This window comes from Diplotaxodon limnothrissa, linkage group LG19 (assembly GCF_057381915.1).
Source record: "Diplotaxodon limnothrissa isolate DT_005_m linkage group LG19, D_limnothrissa_male_GT1.1, whole genome shotgun sequence".
In the NCBI taxonomy this organism is placed as follows: Eukaryota; Metazoa; Chordata; class Actinopteri; order Cichliformes; family Cichlidae; genus Diplotaxodon; species Diplotaxodon limnothrissa.
In genome coordinates, this window is record NC_140614.1 from 27,653,752 (window position 1) to 27,670,560 (window position 16,809).

Below are 16,809 nucleotides of genomic sequence, written 5' to 3' on the forward strand. Positions count from 1 at the left end.
ATGAAGAATCATGTGTACAAGAATCATGTGTCTCCATCACCTTTGAATAATTTATTATTGCGTGAAAAACAAACAAGATATCCGTAGACATAGGTTCGTTTGTTTTCTTTCTTGTTTTCTTCCTTTGTTTTGCCCAAAGTTAGACATAAAGTTAGACATTTGCAAACTAAAGTCAGCCAGCCAGCTAATGTGACTACTGTACAACTATTGCACTTCTCTCCCACGGGGTCAGATTGGTGCACGCATTCTCCCTCAGAAGGTGGGAGGAGCATGCAGCACTGGGACGCTTCACGATGCAGCAGTCCCGTCAAAACCTTCAGGTCCACCTTCAGCAGCCAGACCACGAGTACACCTGTGGTATCACTTTCATTAGCACGTTGCTTGGATTAAAGGAAAGAAAGCAGAAAAAAGCAAACCTGTGAAATATGGTCGAAGTCACTTGGGAGCAGAACGACTGGGCAACATAGGTAAGGCAGTTCATTTAAGTCAGGGGTTTTTGTTTTTTATTAAAAAAAAAAAAAGATGAAGATTGTGTTTAAATGAATGTCTTTTCTCATTTTCTGCGTGCTCGTGCGTAATGGATACCTTTGGGAGAAGACGCATACGGTTCAGGTGCGTCAGTTTCCAAAAATAAACAGGAATACAGTAAATCACCCCCAAATATATACATGCATATGCATTTATATTTATATTTAAAGTCAAGCTCAGTGTATTTTAAAAAAAATCTCGTACAGATATATTTTTAAAACTAAAAATCTAAAAGCGCTATGTAGATCTTTTTGTGTAGGATCCTCTTAATTGTGAACGAATCTTAACGTGGTTTTCTTTTTTCAAAAATCAACTTTTAACTAGTGTCCTTTTTCTAGATGGAAGATGTCGCTTCTCCACGAAGCGAGAGCTCTTTATATCAGCTGCTTTGTATTTTGCAGGACAAAAGGGGTCTTCCTCGAAATTACGATGCATCTCACAGCTGTGGTCTTAATTCTCTCCGTGACAAACATCGTCAAAGGTAATCTTAGATTTCGATCAGCCGAGGCAGCTGACAGCGACACAAAGAGATTTGAGTCAGTTCATGAAAAAAGAAAAAAGAAACAACCCCAACTCCTTTTCTCCCTGCGTGGAAATAGAAGACCAGGGATTTAATATTTTATTGTTGTGAATCTTTCGTGTGTGTTTTTTATTTTGTGATGCCAACATGCTGATGTCTTCCTTTCTCAAAGGTTGGGAATGCAGCACAGGGTGCAGCACAGAAAATGGTTTTTGTGAGAAGCCCGGGAAGTGCAGGTACTGAACGACCTCAGATTTCTGTGTAGATTCTATTTTACCTCAGGAGAAGCAAATGGCTTTTGGAGAAATACAATAACAATTCAGCCAAGTGAATCTCTGTTTTTGGCGCTTGCATTATGTGTAAGTCAGCTGCCAAGTCTGTTCTTTGTTTAAACAGTAAAAAGCATTGTTATCCCGACAGATAATTTAAAAGGTTTCCTCATGTTTTTGTTTCTGGCAAAACCTTCTGAATCTACTCTTTAGCCAAAATGACTGTACCCTGTTGCTGTGGGTATTTAGAAAGATTAACCAATTACAGCAATCGTAAATCGCAGCATTTGATGTCACTTTAATTGTAAAAACATGCAGATAATATCGGACCAAGAGCAGGACTGCGAAGCTCATTGGGTGGTGTATTAATAGTTCAGATTTAATGCCTTTATTTAACCTCATTCAGGTGCAAACCAGGGTGGCAAGGAGACAACTGTGACCACTGTGTACCCTTCCCTGGCTGTCTGCACGGCACATGTGAGAAGGCATGGCAGTGTATCTGTGAGGAGGGCTGGGTGGGCAGCCTTTGTGACCAAGGTAAGTGTCATTAGGCTCCCCAGGCACTCCTATCTCAATCTGCCCCCAATACTGATATACAAGAGGTCAGGGTGAGTCACAGAGCTCTAGAGATACATGGGTCCAGAGAGATCAGGCTGGTCTCTATAATATAGTTAACTGTATTTTTCCCAAGGGCATAGTCGGAGCATAAATAATCTGACTATGGAAATCTGCCAACAACAAGGAAAGCTGAAACCCCTAATAAAACTGCCAACATCCTCATGATAAACTACCTTCCCTTGTGCCATTGAATAACGCATGCGTTATTAATTTATGAAAATATCCCGATGAAAATGTTATTGTTAAAGTCACATTAACATTTAATTAGATGCCCTATTTTAGTTTAAGGATTTTGATTATAATCATAGTATCTATAGTGGCCATTATCACACAAAAGGACTTGGAGACCCTGGAGCAAAGGAAGAAACAAAGGAAGAAACAAAGGAAGAAGAAGAGAGATTTTTTTCTGGCTTCCAGCTCAGTGTGACCTCTTTATCAGCACGCATAGTGCATCTTTTATTCTGTTGGAGCATATGAGCCACTTGCCTGTGTAACGCAGTTGGTTATGTTCTCAGTTTTGTTCTTGGTGACAAGATGCTGTGGTGGGGAGTGTAGTGTGAGAGTGGAAACAAAGACGAGAGGAAAAATCAGCCACAGAGACACAGGGAGAGAGAGAGAACCTACAAGATCTAAAAACAGCATACTTATTAGTATTTTTTTTTCCTTTCTCTTTTTACCACAGATATTCGCTTGTGTTCATCCAGGCCTTGTGCTATTAATGCCACTTGCATAGAGACCGGAGAGGGACGATACCTGTGTGTCTGCCCCCCTGGCTTCTCTGGAGAAAACTGCCACCGGAGGAGAGGACTTTGTCTTACAAATGGGTACAAAAAACTTTTGAGTTCATAAGCAGGGGAATACTTATTTTCAGTCTTATCCCCTATGTTCCCTCAAATATTTTATGGTTATTTTTTCCTAATTGCTCTATTGCTATTTAGTATGCGTGTAGGTAGGTATATCAGCCCTCAGACTATACTATACAATAGAGCAACAAATCGTAAACATAACATAACAGTCACACCTTTTACCTCCTCGGCTGTAAAAGGGTGATGGGATATTATTATCACAACACTGGCTGGGTAGGTGAACATGTCAACTCTAGAACGAGGCGACGTAGGATTTTCAAATTCGTACCACAAGTGCATCTAGTAGGAGCCTGAGGGGAAGCACCGGCGGCCGCCAGTATTTTTATATCTGTCAGAAGTGTCATGGGAACGGGTTTGCAGTGAACAGAGTGTGGCTCTAGATGCAGGACTCAGCAGATTGTCGTAACTCAAAATCACAGCTTCATTTTAACGCTGACAAAAGGGCAAAAGAAACAAAAAACACAAACTGAGCTAAGCAGGAATAAACTGACTTGAGGCTACACAGGCAGACAACGAGTCACACACCATGAGGGAGGCAGTGAGTGGAAACACCTGGGGGAACACAGCTGAATAGAATCTAACTGACGAGACGGGGGATGCAAAACATGACGCGGGTGAGATGAAGGACTGTCGAGATAAAACAGGAAGTGATAAACAGAGAGACCGGGACTAACTTGCCAGAACAAACAGGGAAACCAGACAACAATGGAGACAAAACACTGAGGGACCAGAGAGACACGGGGACATGACTGGGAAAACAGAAAGGAAAAATAGAGAAACCTAAAAATCCCCAAACTTAAAAGCCCTGGTCCAAAACCCAGGAACCGTGACAAAAAGTGGCTTATTTGCAAACACTGGCTGTATATAATAGATCATCATAACCTTTTTGAAGCCTTGCCTTTAGCTTTCGGCTATTGCCAGCTTGTTTTTTTTAAACCAGATGTGATGCAAGAGGTGGAACAAACTGCACACTCATACATTAAATGACTTGCCAATCAAAAGAGAGCCACAGACTAAAGCTTGCACTGATTTATCATCAGTTCCACTTTAAATGGGAACATAATGTACAACTTAAAGTTTATGCTGGACTAAATAACACTTGAAAATATTGATTAACACTATGAATCCATAAGAAAAGTATTTACTCAGGGCCATGAATAAAGTCAGTCCTTGACTTATATGCAATCAGAGCACTTCTTCCAATCAGAGCAACTGGCCCTCTTGAAGAGTAGAGATAATGCATATTGTGTTGGCTTAAGTTTAAGATCTAGATGCTATGCCCATATTCTGTATCAAATGTCCTTCTCCACTAACTTTAAACTGTTGGTCGCTAACACGGTCAGCCATGAAGTAAATTGCAGCCAAATACCCCAGTGTCACATTCATACCATGCTTTGTACTCATTTGATCTTTGTTGTTTTTTTGCATGATGGAATCATGCTTTACTTTCAACCAGCAATTGTAAAACACTGCAATGTGTAAGATGATGAGGCTCACTTAGCCAAAACAAACACAAAATATGGCTTTGGGCAAACAATTCCCCTTCATGTCAAATCCAAGACAGCTCGGTTGTATAAAGAAAGAATTTCAGTAAATTTGTAGTCCTGCAGCTATGTTTATTGTGCTCCTCCCTAAAGTAGCTGACTGTGTGTACCAGGGCAGCATCATAAGCTGCATCCCACTTCAGAGACTTCATCCTTTAAAGTCAAATTTTCAAGATCAAATACACCATAATTGCTTGTCACATTTCGGATACTCCATCACTCAGAATGTGACCAGTAATCCGCTCGTCCTTTGGCAGCTGGAGAACACAACTGATGCGCACTTAACATCCGTCTGTATCAAAGATGAATTTCAAGGCCTTTGGCAGATCGTTCAGAAATATCATATTACCGTAGCACAAGGGTCATCACTCGTTGATATGATTGTTCCAAAGGCCTAAATATTTGGACAGTTACATTTTGATGCTTTGTTGTGCGCTCTTCAGCACCATAAATTTAAAATAAAACAACTGATCTGATTCATTAATCTCTTAAGTCTGAGCTTTCATTTCAATGGATTTATTTCACTGTCTGTGAGTGTGTGTTGTCTCAGTGTTAGTCCAAGCACAACAGAGCTCACGCGTGGCTCCCAGCTGATTGCGAGTTGACTTTTAGATTTAGGTGGAGTTGAATGTCAACAAAGAGGGGAAGAGGTGGGGGTCAAAAAGATGACAGCAACAAAGCAGGCTTCTATCATAGAGATATCAGTGGTTCTCCAAAATCAGTTGGATAACAACAGGTGTGCACGAAAATGCACAGGCTGGAAATCATTTGCATAATGATGAAATCCGCGATTGCTTTCATGACAGCTGGCTGTACCGAAGCCCCGGGAGAGCATCGCCAGGAAAATTTTAGAGCATCTACTCATGTCTGTCGGGGGCCTCATTACCTGCAAAAAATAGTAACTGTTGTAAACCGACTCAAAATCAGAGTTTTGTCATTTTTAATGTAATATCCAATATTATCGATATATAAGATTCAACTTCTGATTGGAAAATATGCTGCAAAGAGCCCTGCCATGTTAACACAGAACTTATATTTGAACTTAGAGATAAGTTTCTCAGGTTAATCACATCTATTTGCTTTTACCACTACTTAAGCTGTTAGAGTCACATTCCTAAAAACGTTCCACTTTTACTGGCTTATGAGCAACATTTGAGTATTAATCTGGTCATCCGTTCAATGGTAGGTGATGCTTTTAAACACAAACCCTGCCTGGACATTTGAGATAATATCACAACAAAAACAGCCTTGCATCCCGTGCCTGCACACAGATGGGTTGCAGACAGAATTGGTCCCTGAAGGAATCTTCCTCCTGCCTGTCAAATGAATATAAAAGACTCTCTGGGGATTCAGTTGTCTGACACAGCCCTCCACACTCTGAACCACAGCATGTATTTTCCTCTGTCAGGCAGCCTTGTTGTTGACTTGAAATACACCTAAAATTCAATAGCTTACATAACATCGATAGAGAATTGTCAGCTCTCCTCTTATTTTCAAAAATAATTACCCATCCATTCATTTTCTTAATCGCTTATCCAATCCAGCCTTGGATAAGCTCCTCGCAGGTTGGGAGGCATCACTGTGCTGCCCTCAGCAGCAAATCCATCTCCACATCTTATGTCATACAGCTACAGTGGGGCAAAAAAGTATTTAGTCAGCCACCGATTGTGCAAGTTCCCCCACTTAAAATGATGACAGAGGTCAGTAATTTGCACCAGAGGTACACTTCAACTGTGAGAGACAGAATGTGAAAAAAAAATCCATGAATCCACATGGTAGGATTTGTAAAGAATTTATTCGTAAATCAGGGTGGAAAATAAGTATTTGGTCAATAACAAAAATACAACTCAATACTTTGTAACATAACCTTTGTTGGCAATAACAGAGGTCAAACGTTTACTATAGGTCTTTACCAGGTTTGCACACACAGTAGCTGGTATTTTGGCCCATTCCTCCATGCAGATCTTCTCGAGAGCAGTGATGTTTTGGGGCTGTCGCCGAGCAACATGGACTTTCAACTCCCGCCACAGATTTTCTATGGGGTTGAGGTCTGGAGACTGGCTAGGCCACTCCAGGACTTTCAAATGCTTCTTACGGAGCCACTCCTTTGTTGCCCGGGCGGTGTGTTTTGGATCATTGTCATGTTGGAAGACCCAGCCTCGTTTCATCTTCAAAGTTCTCACTGATGGAAGGAGGTTTTGGCTCAAAATCTCACGATACATGGCCCCATTCATTCTGTCCTTAACACGGATCAGTCGTCCTGTCCCCTTGGCAGAAAAACAGCCCCATAGCATGATGTTTCCACCCCCATGCTTCACAGTAGGTATGGTGTTCTTGGGATGCAACTCAGTATTCTTCTTCCTCCAAACACGACGAGTTGAGTTTATACCAAAAAGTTCTACTTTGGTTCCATCTGACCACATGACATTCTCCCAATCCTCTGCTGTATCATCCATGTGCTCTCTGGCAAACTTCAGACGGGCCTGGACATGCACTGGCTTCAGCAGCGGAACACGTCTGGCACTGCGGGATTTGATTCCCTGCCGTTGTAGTGTGTTACTGATGGTGACCTTTGTTACTTTGGTCCCAGCTCTCTGCAGGTCATTCACCAGGTCCCCCCGTGTGGTTCTGGGATCTTTGCTCACCGTTCTCATGATCATTTTGACCCCACGGGATGAGATCTTGCGTGGAGCCCCAGATCGTGGGAGATTATCAGTGGTCTTGTATGTCTTCCATTTTCTGATGATTGCTCCCACAGTTGATTTTTTCACACCAAGCTGCTTGCCTATTGTAGATTCACTCTTCCCAGTCTGGTGCAGGTCTACAATACTTTTCCTGGTGTCCTTCGAAAGCTCTTTGGTCTTGGGCATGGCGGAGTTTGGAGTCTGACTGTTTGAGGCTGTGGACAGGTGTCTTTTATACAGATGATGAGTTCAAACAGGTGCCATTCATACAGGTAACGAGTGGGGGACAGAAAAGCTTCTTACAGAAGACGTTACAGGTCTGTGAGAGCCAGAGATTTTCCATGTTTGAGGTGACCAAATACTTATTTTCCACCCTAATTTACGAATAAATTCTTTACAAATCCTACCATGTGAATTCATGGATTTTTTTTTTCACATTCTGTCTCTCACAGTTGAAGTGTACCTCTGGTGCAAATTACTGACCTCTGTCATCATTTTAAGCGGGGGAACTTGCACAATCGGTGGCTGACTAAATACTTTTTTGCCCCACTGTAAGTGCATTGCTTGGACTTCTCTCAGTGGTTAATAATGCTATATCCAGGATTATTTTTTTGGCTTTGTTTCTGGTTAAAAAAATAATCATTTAATCCCAACAGTGAGACAACTGAACCTTGACTTGTATTCTGGGGGAATTCATCTCAATTAGAAACCCTGCACGAGGTTTCATTAATCAGCTCCTCTGCGAGGCACCAGAGGCTTCTAAAAAAGGATGGCGCTATTATTCTTTTGACTCACTGAGGCACAGTGTTAGAGACTTGTGTAATTACATGAAATACTCCTACAGATATTGATTACTTTATATAACAGGTTCTCATCATGCACTTTGTGAAGCATGGTTACATCGATCAGATCTGCTGCTTATACGGCTGCGAGAAGATTAGCAGATGCAGCGCTGAGGCGTCATCATGATACTCGTACAGATTTTTAATTTGCACAAAATAAGCCATTAGTGCTGAGAGAAATGACCGAAATCAATATCACAGTATTAATAAGCATTACGTGCAGTAGCAATTACAAGTTTTGACTTCGATTGATTCAGTAATTTTGCAGTTGTGTCTCAGTTTCAGCCTTTTGTTTGTGAAGGTCTGATGCTTTTTTTGGTCTAAATTGTCTAATAAACTGTGTGTTTTTGTAAAAAAGACAGGAGCTTGGTCAAAATAAGCAGTTTCAAAAGGTGTATTGGGTATTTATCAATACAGCCTCATCTTTGCCCTTTTATTTTCCTGAAGAACAAGAAAATAATCATGAGTGTAACCCCCAGATTAATAAATAAATAATTGCTAGTAGCAGTTCATATTCATCACAGTGTTAGAGTCATTACTCAAAAAAAGTAATGTATTATACATTTCTCACTTCTTCAAAAACAAGTTATAAAACTTTCCTACTCTCTAGAAAGTAATTAGCTTGACTACTAGTTTATTACCTCGGTATTTATCTGCCATATTTGTCTTAAATCCACAGAAATGTGCATATCTGGAAATGCTGTGATCAACTCTATCATTTTCATCCTGCACAAACTGAGGTCAGGCAATTGTTGTGCAATTGTGCACGACAGAGCAGGACGGAAGCAAGGAAATGTTTGATAAGGAACTGTATTGTTATTTAGAAATGTAGTTAACACATAAAGCGCAACACAGCAGGCAACAGCATTTTCCTTACTTTGAATTTCATGTTTGTCGGAAGGAGCTGTTGCGTTTAACAACACTAATTTTGCTCATTGTTAATTACACTTTCCTTGAACTTTTACATTTTATGTAACATCAAATGCATCAAATCCTTAAATGAAAGGACAACCATGTATGTACAATAAATGTTTATTCCAGCTTTGTGAAAACTCATATTTCTGGTAATTCAGTGAGATTTTTTTGTAGCTTTAAGATTAGAGGAATTTTCTCCCCTGTTGAGGAATATTGATTCCTTTATTATTCCTGTAAATTTGCCATTAACATCTCTACCTTGAAATCGACACGTATGATTAAACCAATTTCCCCCTGCTTATTGCTGTTTTATAACCACAGGCTAAAGCATGCACTGTACTGCTCTACATTTATGTAAATCACAGGACACTCTGTTTTCCTTTATGTCTCTTATGTCCTGTCCTCCAGCTCTCCTTGCCAGAACGGAGGCACATGTATGGATGCCGAGGGCTCAGCAGCCTTTTCTTCCTGCTTATGTCCCCCTGGATTTTCCGGAGACTTCTGTGAGATCGGCATTGACAGCTGCCAGCCTAACCCTTGCCTCAACGGTGGCAACTGTACAAACCATGGCCTGACTTTCACATGTGTCTGTCCACACGGCTTCACTGGTTTCACTTGTAATGACACCACCAGCCTCTCTCCCTGCGCCGGGCGGCCCTGTGCCAACGAGGGCACCTGTGTCGGTCAACCTGATGGAACCTTCCGGTGCATTTGCCAGAAATGGTTTACAGGTCCCACATGCTCCCTGCTGCACAGACCAAGAAACAGATCCAAGCCGGTTGCTGCCAAGCCTGTGGACAGAGTGTTTGCTCTGACTCCACAGCACTACTCCCTCCCCGCTCATGCCTTCCACAAATTGCTGAGACCACCTGAGAGAGATCTGCTCAAGATCACCCTGAAGGAGACGGTTCACTCGTCCGGTGTCCTCGTTACGCATGGTCAGCTTGTCTGCTTCAGCTTGCTAGCACTGCTCACCTGCCTGGTCATCTTGGGCACTACAGGCATTGTGTTTTTTGGCCGCTGTGAGACGTGGCTGGCGAATGCCAAGTACAGCCAGCTTGTCCGGCAGCAAAGGGAGCACCTGCTGAGAGAAGCTGGCAGCACAAGCCAGGAAGAGGCGGAACACTCGGTAAACATCATCCTGCCAGAGAAGATTAGACTCACCAGCTTTGGGAGGCACTACACCTCCATCTGATAATATCATCTCGTCCTCACCCACACTCCCCCTGGAAGAAGTTGAATGTGAATGTGTAAAAATAGCAGCGATTAAAAAGCTATGACTGTCGTGCAGTTGTGTTTAAAGTGTGTATAACCGAGAGCTGGTGGGCTATCCCGGTACATGTTTGAATGTAAAGTCTGCTGGACCAAATGGATATACATGACGCTGGTTTGTAAATGTATTTTTAATCCAAAATTACCATTAAAATGTATAATTATGTGAAACATGTTCTCTCACATAGCATGTTGTTAAAAATATGTCATTGCGTGGCCTCTTTCTATTTACTTCTTTCTCATGAGTTGATCTAATTAGGAAGTGGGGTTAATTAAGAAAATGAAAAATATATTTGAATTCATAATAGTCGGTACAAAGTGACTGAGCTGCTGACTTTTAGTTTGTACTTTCATGAGCACCATCAGAGCTGCAATCTCTCATTTCAAAGATAAGCCAATAAGACGTCATCGTTTATTGTAGCCCAAACCTCCTTCATACAGCATGTTGTGAATTTCCAGATTCTTTATAAATGCAAAAATACATATTGTGAGTGTTTTCAGTGCAAATAACACGTGGCTATAGATCGTGTTACATGCCACCCAAACAGCTGTGCAAATCCTGCAGGGATGAACTCTACAGAAAATGTTGTTTTTAATGTAATAAATGTATTTCAGATGTCTAAAAAGGTAATTTACTTTTTCATATACCACACAGCTGCTACCCACTGCATCATATCAGACATTAATTTGAAAGGTAAGTATAGATGTCGAGTCTGATATAATGACATTATTTGTTTTGCTAACTCGTTTTCACCTATTTATATCAATGATTAATCCCTGGTCGTTCTAAAACTCGTGTTCCATGAGCTTTTATAAGATTTTCCACTAGTGCGTCTTACTGTCAGTGTTATTATGCATCAATGAGCTCTGAAATTGGTACTGCAACACCTGTTTCAGTGTTATTAGTTTGCTTCACGCATGAGATGGCCATCCACTCTAAATGGAGGAAACGTGATTCCCATGAAAACCTAATATATGTCAAAATATTGAAAATACACGTCTGTTACACAGGAAATATGCAGACTGATGTGAATAGTACTGTGTGTAAAGCATCACTGCTGATATGAGGATTGCTGGGATTTCAAGGTTAAAGATTCTGTCGCTTTCTCAGTAAGTCCCCTTCAGCCTCCTTATTGTTTATCATAACTCTCTAATTGGCTGGTTATCTACATTTCATTTTCTGACATGCAGAAGTAAAACATAATGATGTACAAGTGGTTTATCTAGCAGGAGGTTGCAATTACAGTCATTTAGGACTTGTATTATTCTGAGATAATTCACTGTTGTACTTTGAAAACGTTTGCTTGTCTATCGCTTTTAATAAAATACGCCACAATGTGTCCGCCTAACTAAAATGCTTGCAGTGTCACATGCTTGTACAAAAAGGTGACTTTAGTCTTGTATTTGACTTGATTTCCACCTTAGTTGGTCATTGGTCTTGATTTTATTGCTTTTAGCTGCTGTTTTCTTCACACAACAGACAGTTGGAGACAAGATCAGATCCTCCCCAAGGCTCATACAGTGCGTCAGCTGTTTAACAGTGCAAAGTCCAACTGATACACATGCTGCGAGTGCACCACCACCACCTGTTCTAAAATCATACAAACATCTGCTCTCCTGCTCTGATCTCCTTCATAAATTTTTCCCCAAGGCCGTCTTGATGGTTCTCAGCAGAGTGATAATAAAGGCTCTGTCCACACGCCTCCACTGGCTGTAAAGGTTTCAGATAACAGTCTGTGTCTCCATCTTCTGGTACAGTTATACATTACTCCTCTACGGCACCATTCCAGACAGCCATGTCAAATCTGGCAGGTCAACCCCTCGTAAAAGCCTAAAATGTTCTACAAATTGTAATAAAGATGTTTTTATAAGTTCTTTTTTATGATACATTGTTTCTCTGTTAGATCTTTGGATTTGATCATGTGTTTGCTATTTTTTATACTATCAACCATGGCTGGAAAAGATAGCAAGTGCAGTGTATGTTGGAGACTGTAGCAAAGGACAGTAAACAGGAAAAAGACAGTTTCAAATTGTTTCAGTCAAATTGTGTTTATGTGCCCGGTTAGTTTAAGGTGAAATTACAGTTTCTTCAAACTGTGTGTTAATGAGAATAATAAGTTAGTAGTAGAGTAGTAGATCCTGCCTCTCTTGTTTCATGTCGAGTTCATTTTGACTTAATTTTGATATAATAGTGTAACTCTCAATTTGCATTTATTACCATTTTAAAGAATAGAAGCAGAACAGATAGCAGGAAAGTGCCAGGCTGAAGTGATTGTAGTGACTAGAAGCTTGTTCCAAGTTACAACCTCTCAAACTTGCTGTTTGATCCACCGTGTGTACATTTCAGACTGTAAACTATAAACAGTGTATAAAACTATAAACAGCGTATAACCGGATGAAGTTTTCCTAATCTAATGTCTGCAATTCAATCCAGTTTTATTCACATAACATACATTTACAACAAGACTCATCAAGGAGATTTATATTATAAAATAAAGACCCTATAATATTAGAATACTCAAGAATCAGACTACTCCCTAGAGCAAGCACTTTGTGACAGTGGGAAGGAAAAACTGATTTTTAACAGGAAGAACCCTCCAGCAGAACCAGGCTGAGGGAGGAGCGGCCATCTGCAGCTACTGACTGGGGGTGGGGGGAGATTGAACAATATTGATGTATAAACATATCAAGAGTGAAAGAAGAAAGGCTTAGCATGATGGGAAGCCACAGAAATCTAAGCTTACTGCAGCATAACGAAGTATAACATGCTAACAATGAGGTCATTAAGATATGACGAGGCCCGACTACTCATGATTTTGTAGGTGAGGAGAAATTGTGAATTTGACAGGTGCAACAAAACCAAGAGCAGGGAGTGTGCAGATTTTTATGGAGCACTTCTACATTCCTAAATTGTCCCCAGAAAAGGCCCAAAGAGGTGCGTAAGTGAAAACACTTGTATAAGTGGAGAATAATTGTGCACAGGCTTTAACATCTAAATATTTAAAACAGTTTCCTCTAACTGCCATCGTGGGCCAGAGACATGGCAAATTTCCTTTGAACATTAAAAGCTCATCACATAGAACTTTATTATAACATCTAAAGAATCCAGCACTAAACATTCAATTAAAGCGTTGTTCATTTCAATATCAGAATGATAAACACATCGTCAGTTCTTCAAGTAGGACTGACATTTCTTTAACAATATAGTCGGAGGCTTTCTGTTTTCCATTAAGGCTCTCCAACATCAAAATAAGAGTTCAGCTGTGTTCCACTCACTGTGCTTCAGTCTGCTCTAAAAAAAAGCTATGCAGTCACCAAGTATGGCCACAGGGTGTCATCCATCTAAAGAAAGAGGAAAGGCTATAGCCACAAGCTGGACACCGAGTGCAGCATTTCAATGCACTGAGAACACTGCATTTTGCTTTCATCAGTTAATTATAAGTTATACACAGTTTTTATACATCTGGAAACAAGACAGCTGCCACTATATCATTTAAATCTATACAAAACCATTATTTTTTAAATGTTTTGCTTGATTAGTATTTTAATATTTCCTATATATAATATATATTTGTAATGTATGGAAACTGCATACTTGGTAAGATTGTAAAAATATGTAGGTTATGTTTTGCAGCTTCCATTCCGCTGCTCTTGTTCTGCAAAATAATGCAAGCCATCACAAGACTCGGGGATGAGTGCTGCCTGTCCCACATAACAGCCCATTTTCCACTTTGTTGCCAGGCCATTTCAGTTCACGATTGGGATGACAATCAGTGTTTTTTCCAAGTTACACCCAGCCATTTTTCACTGCTGACTGAGCTTCATTGGAAAATGTTTCAGGGACTCCTGCTGTGTTCCTGCATATCCCTCATCTGACACACACACTCACACAAACACACACATACTAAACCTATCCTTAAACAGAAAATTGAAATATCTTTTAGCATCTGTACTGCAAAAATAAAACATGAAACGAGTTCATGTTAATAATGCAACACTTCTTATTTCCATATAGTGCCTCTATTTCCAATTTCGTTGTACTCTGTACAATGACAATAAAGGCTATTCTATTCTATTCTATTCTATTTGTGTGTTTCACTTCAGAATTTGGATTTCTTTTTGACCATTATAAAATAGATGGTTTAAAAGCTGGTTAAGTAGTAACACGCTAGTTTCCCTGAAACCTTTTTGTGTGTGCTGAGGCCCCCCTCGCTCCCCACCACCAGACATTCATTTGTGGAGTTATGACCCTGGGGAGAGAGGGGCCCTCACCTTCAAAGCTGACCAGGGAAGCAGAAAAAAACCACCTCAGCAGACCCAGTCTGCTCCCTTCAAGTCATAAAACAAAACAGAGCAGCAAAAGTTAAATCTCACCACTTAGCCGGAGACCCTTAACCCTTTGTTCCTGTCTGCCTCTCCGCAGAGAGATGAGACTCAGCATATGGAAAATCACACATGGAAAGAATCCAAATCTAAAGCATTCCAGTTGGGGTCTCTTTTGAGGGGTGCACACTGGATACACTGAAAGTTATATTTCACTCAGGCAGGTACCCCTCTGTCAGCTGTCAGCTCCGCATAAATACTGTGTGTTTGTGTGTTAAATGTGTTCCAGATGAGCCGTAAAGTCGGGTCACTGGTAAGCCTCTGTAGTCAGACCAGCAACATGTTCTTTAACAGTGCTGGAGTTAATTCTCCTCTCTGTTACTCTGGCGCCAAATGTTTTGGGCTTGTGAGTTCCTAAAACAAAAAGATGTCTGCTATAAACTATTGTCAGGTCAACCAAGGTGGGTTCCATTTTATCTGTGCAATATTTATGCTCTTGTGATGCTCAACAACATTTTTTTAGTACATTTCTTTATTATGGGAGACTAATGTGGGGTGAGCGTGTCAATTGGCTGCTGAGTGTCTAATCCTGGGACCACAGACACTGAAAAAGGTCTGGTGGCCAGATACTTTAAACTGCAAGGGCATTGTCTGTTTTAGTGCCGTGTGTTGGATAAAAGAGAAATCAGAGCGATGTAGTTTTCCTGAACCATAACAAAAGCCTCCTTTCATTTCCATCAACTCCACCCACTTATCTCACAGACCAAGTGATATTTAGAGCAAACTCTGATTCATTTCAAAGCAGTGATTCATAAGAACCGTTTTCTGACAAAGGAAAAAAAAACCCCACTTTGACAACAAAGAGCATCCTTGTGTCGTCAATACATTTACATTTCTAAAAGCTTGTTGTGTTGTGTCTACAGTGATTTGTGCCCCTGGTTGTGACTCCTTGCTGGAGGTAAGGACTCTGTATCCCAAAGCTGACTATGAATAATAACGACACAGGGAACCAAATCATCTGACAAGATGTTGCTCCATGTAAGGGCTGTGTCACAGTTATTATATGGTTTCCTGAGTCATCTGTGTCCAAGCCATTGCCCACTGTTGTGTCTTCATTGCGTTGTGACCTGTGTCTGAAGCATCAGAAGAGCTCTTTCTTCAGCTTTATACTTTTTACTCTGCATGGCTGAATTAAATCACATTAGATCATTACAAATCATTATGCATGTTTTTAGACCGGGTGATGCCACGGCATTGATATTCAGTATTAGCTGCAGACGTCTGACGTTTTGAAGGACTGTGTTCTGATGTGGGATTGGTTTGCTAACCCTGAAAACATTAGTGTATTTAGACCCTTGCAGGTGGAAGTATCACTTAGCATAATAGGATAAACTCTGATGATCCTCATTTAATTGTAAGAGGTCAAAGGTTTAGGAAGGTGGGGGTGTGGAGAACAATGGATTTTTTCTCTCTCTCTCTTTTTTTCCTAGAGCCATCCCACCATAACCAACTGTATAGTTTAAGTGGTTGACCACTAATTACAAATGCAATATTTCACCATTTTTGCAAAGAGAAAACTTGCTTGCAGCAAATGGCTGATTTTAGAGAAAAAATATTGAAATTGATTCAATTTAAACAAAATTACCGTTATGCTCTTGAGAAAGATTTAATCTAAAACATCTTTCAGATGAGCAATCGTCTTTCACTTCTACGAGACCGAATGGCAGTTAAATCTGTACACAGCATGCTTCATTGTAAAAACAAAATATAAAGACACACACACGCGCGCGCGCATGCCATAACCCTGGCTTGCATGCAGGCACCAATAATTTAACTTGTCCACTTTAAGTATTGTGCTTACAACAAACAAATAAACAAAAAAGGCCAAAAGAAGGAGTAAACCAAAGAATTTATTGGATACAATAAAATGCCATCCATAAAACGGAACATTTACAAAGTCTTTTTGCGCCACGCAAGGCAGAGAGAACCATCTTCACTCTGCTCACTAGTATGGAAAACATCAATATCGGTTCTCTGGATTTATCCCATTTAAAAACCGAACTTCATAACAATACTGGTGAGCAAAGTGATGCGCACATCTCTAAGTCCCGAGTGGGGGAAAAAAATCATAGAGGCGCATTTCCACGAGGAGAAAAAAGAACGTATACAGACATATACAAAGTGCATGTGTTCGGCACCAAAGTCCAAACAAACTAACCTTTTGTAGGTGGGTCCTAAGAGGATGTATAGATGTCCAGTATTAAAGGAAGGAGGACACCCTATACAGCACCTTTCTTTAATTCAGTCCCTTATGAAAAAATAAATACACCATTAATGAAAATCTATCTAAGGGTAGTTACAATACTGAAAAAATGCAGCATATGTTGTTTTATTTTTAAGTAGCAGCTCTAAAAGTGTGAAAATTAAT

The 16,809-nt window shown here is 40.4% G+C and overlaps 1 protein-coding gene across 1 annotated transcript; it reads left to right on the forward strand.

Annotated features, from left to right (window-relative positions):
- Positions 1-957: 957 nt before the first annotated feature.
- dlk1 (delta like non-canonical Notch ligand 1) lies at positions 958-9,981 on the forward strand. Its single transcript, XM_085343385.1, has 5 exons — positions 958-1,009; positions 1,221-1,284; positions 1,724-1,854; positions 2,618-2,759; positions 9,195-9,981. Exons 1-5 carry the CDS (start codon positions 958-960, stop codon positions 9,979-9,981), a joined length of 1,176 nt encoding a protein of 391 aa, XP_085199511.1.
- Positions 9,982-16,809: the final 6,828 nt, after the last annotated feature.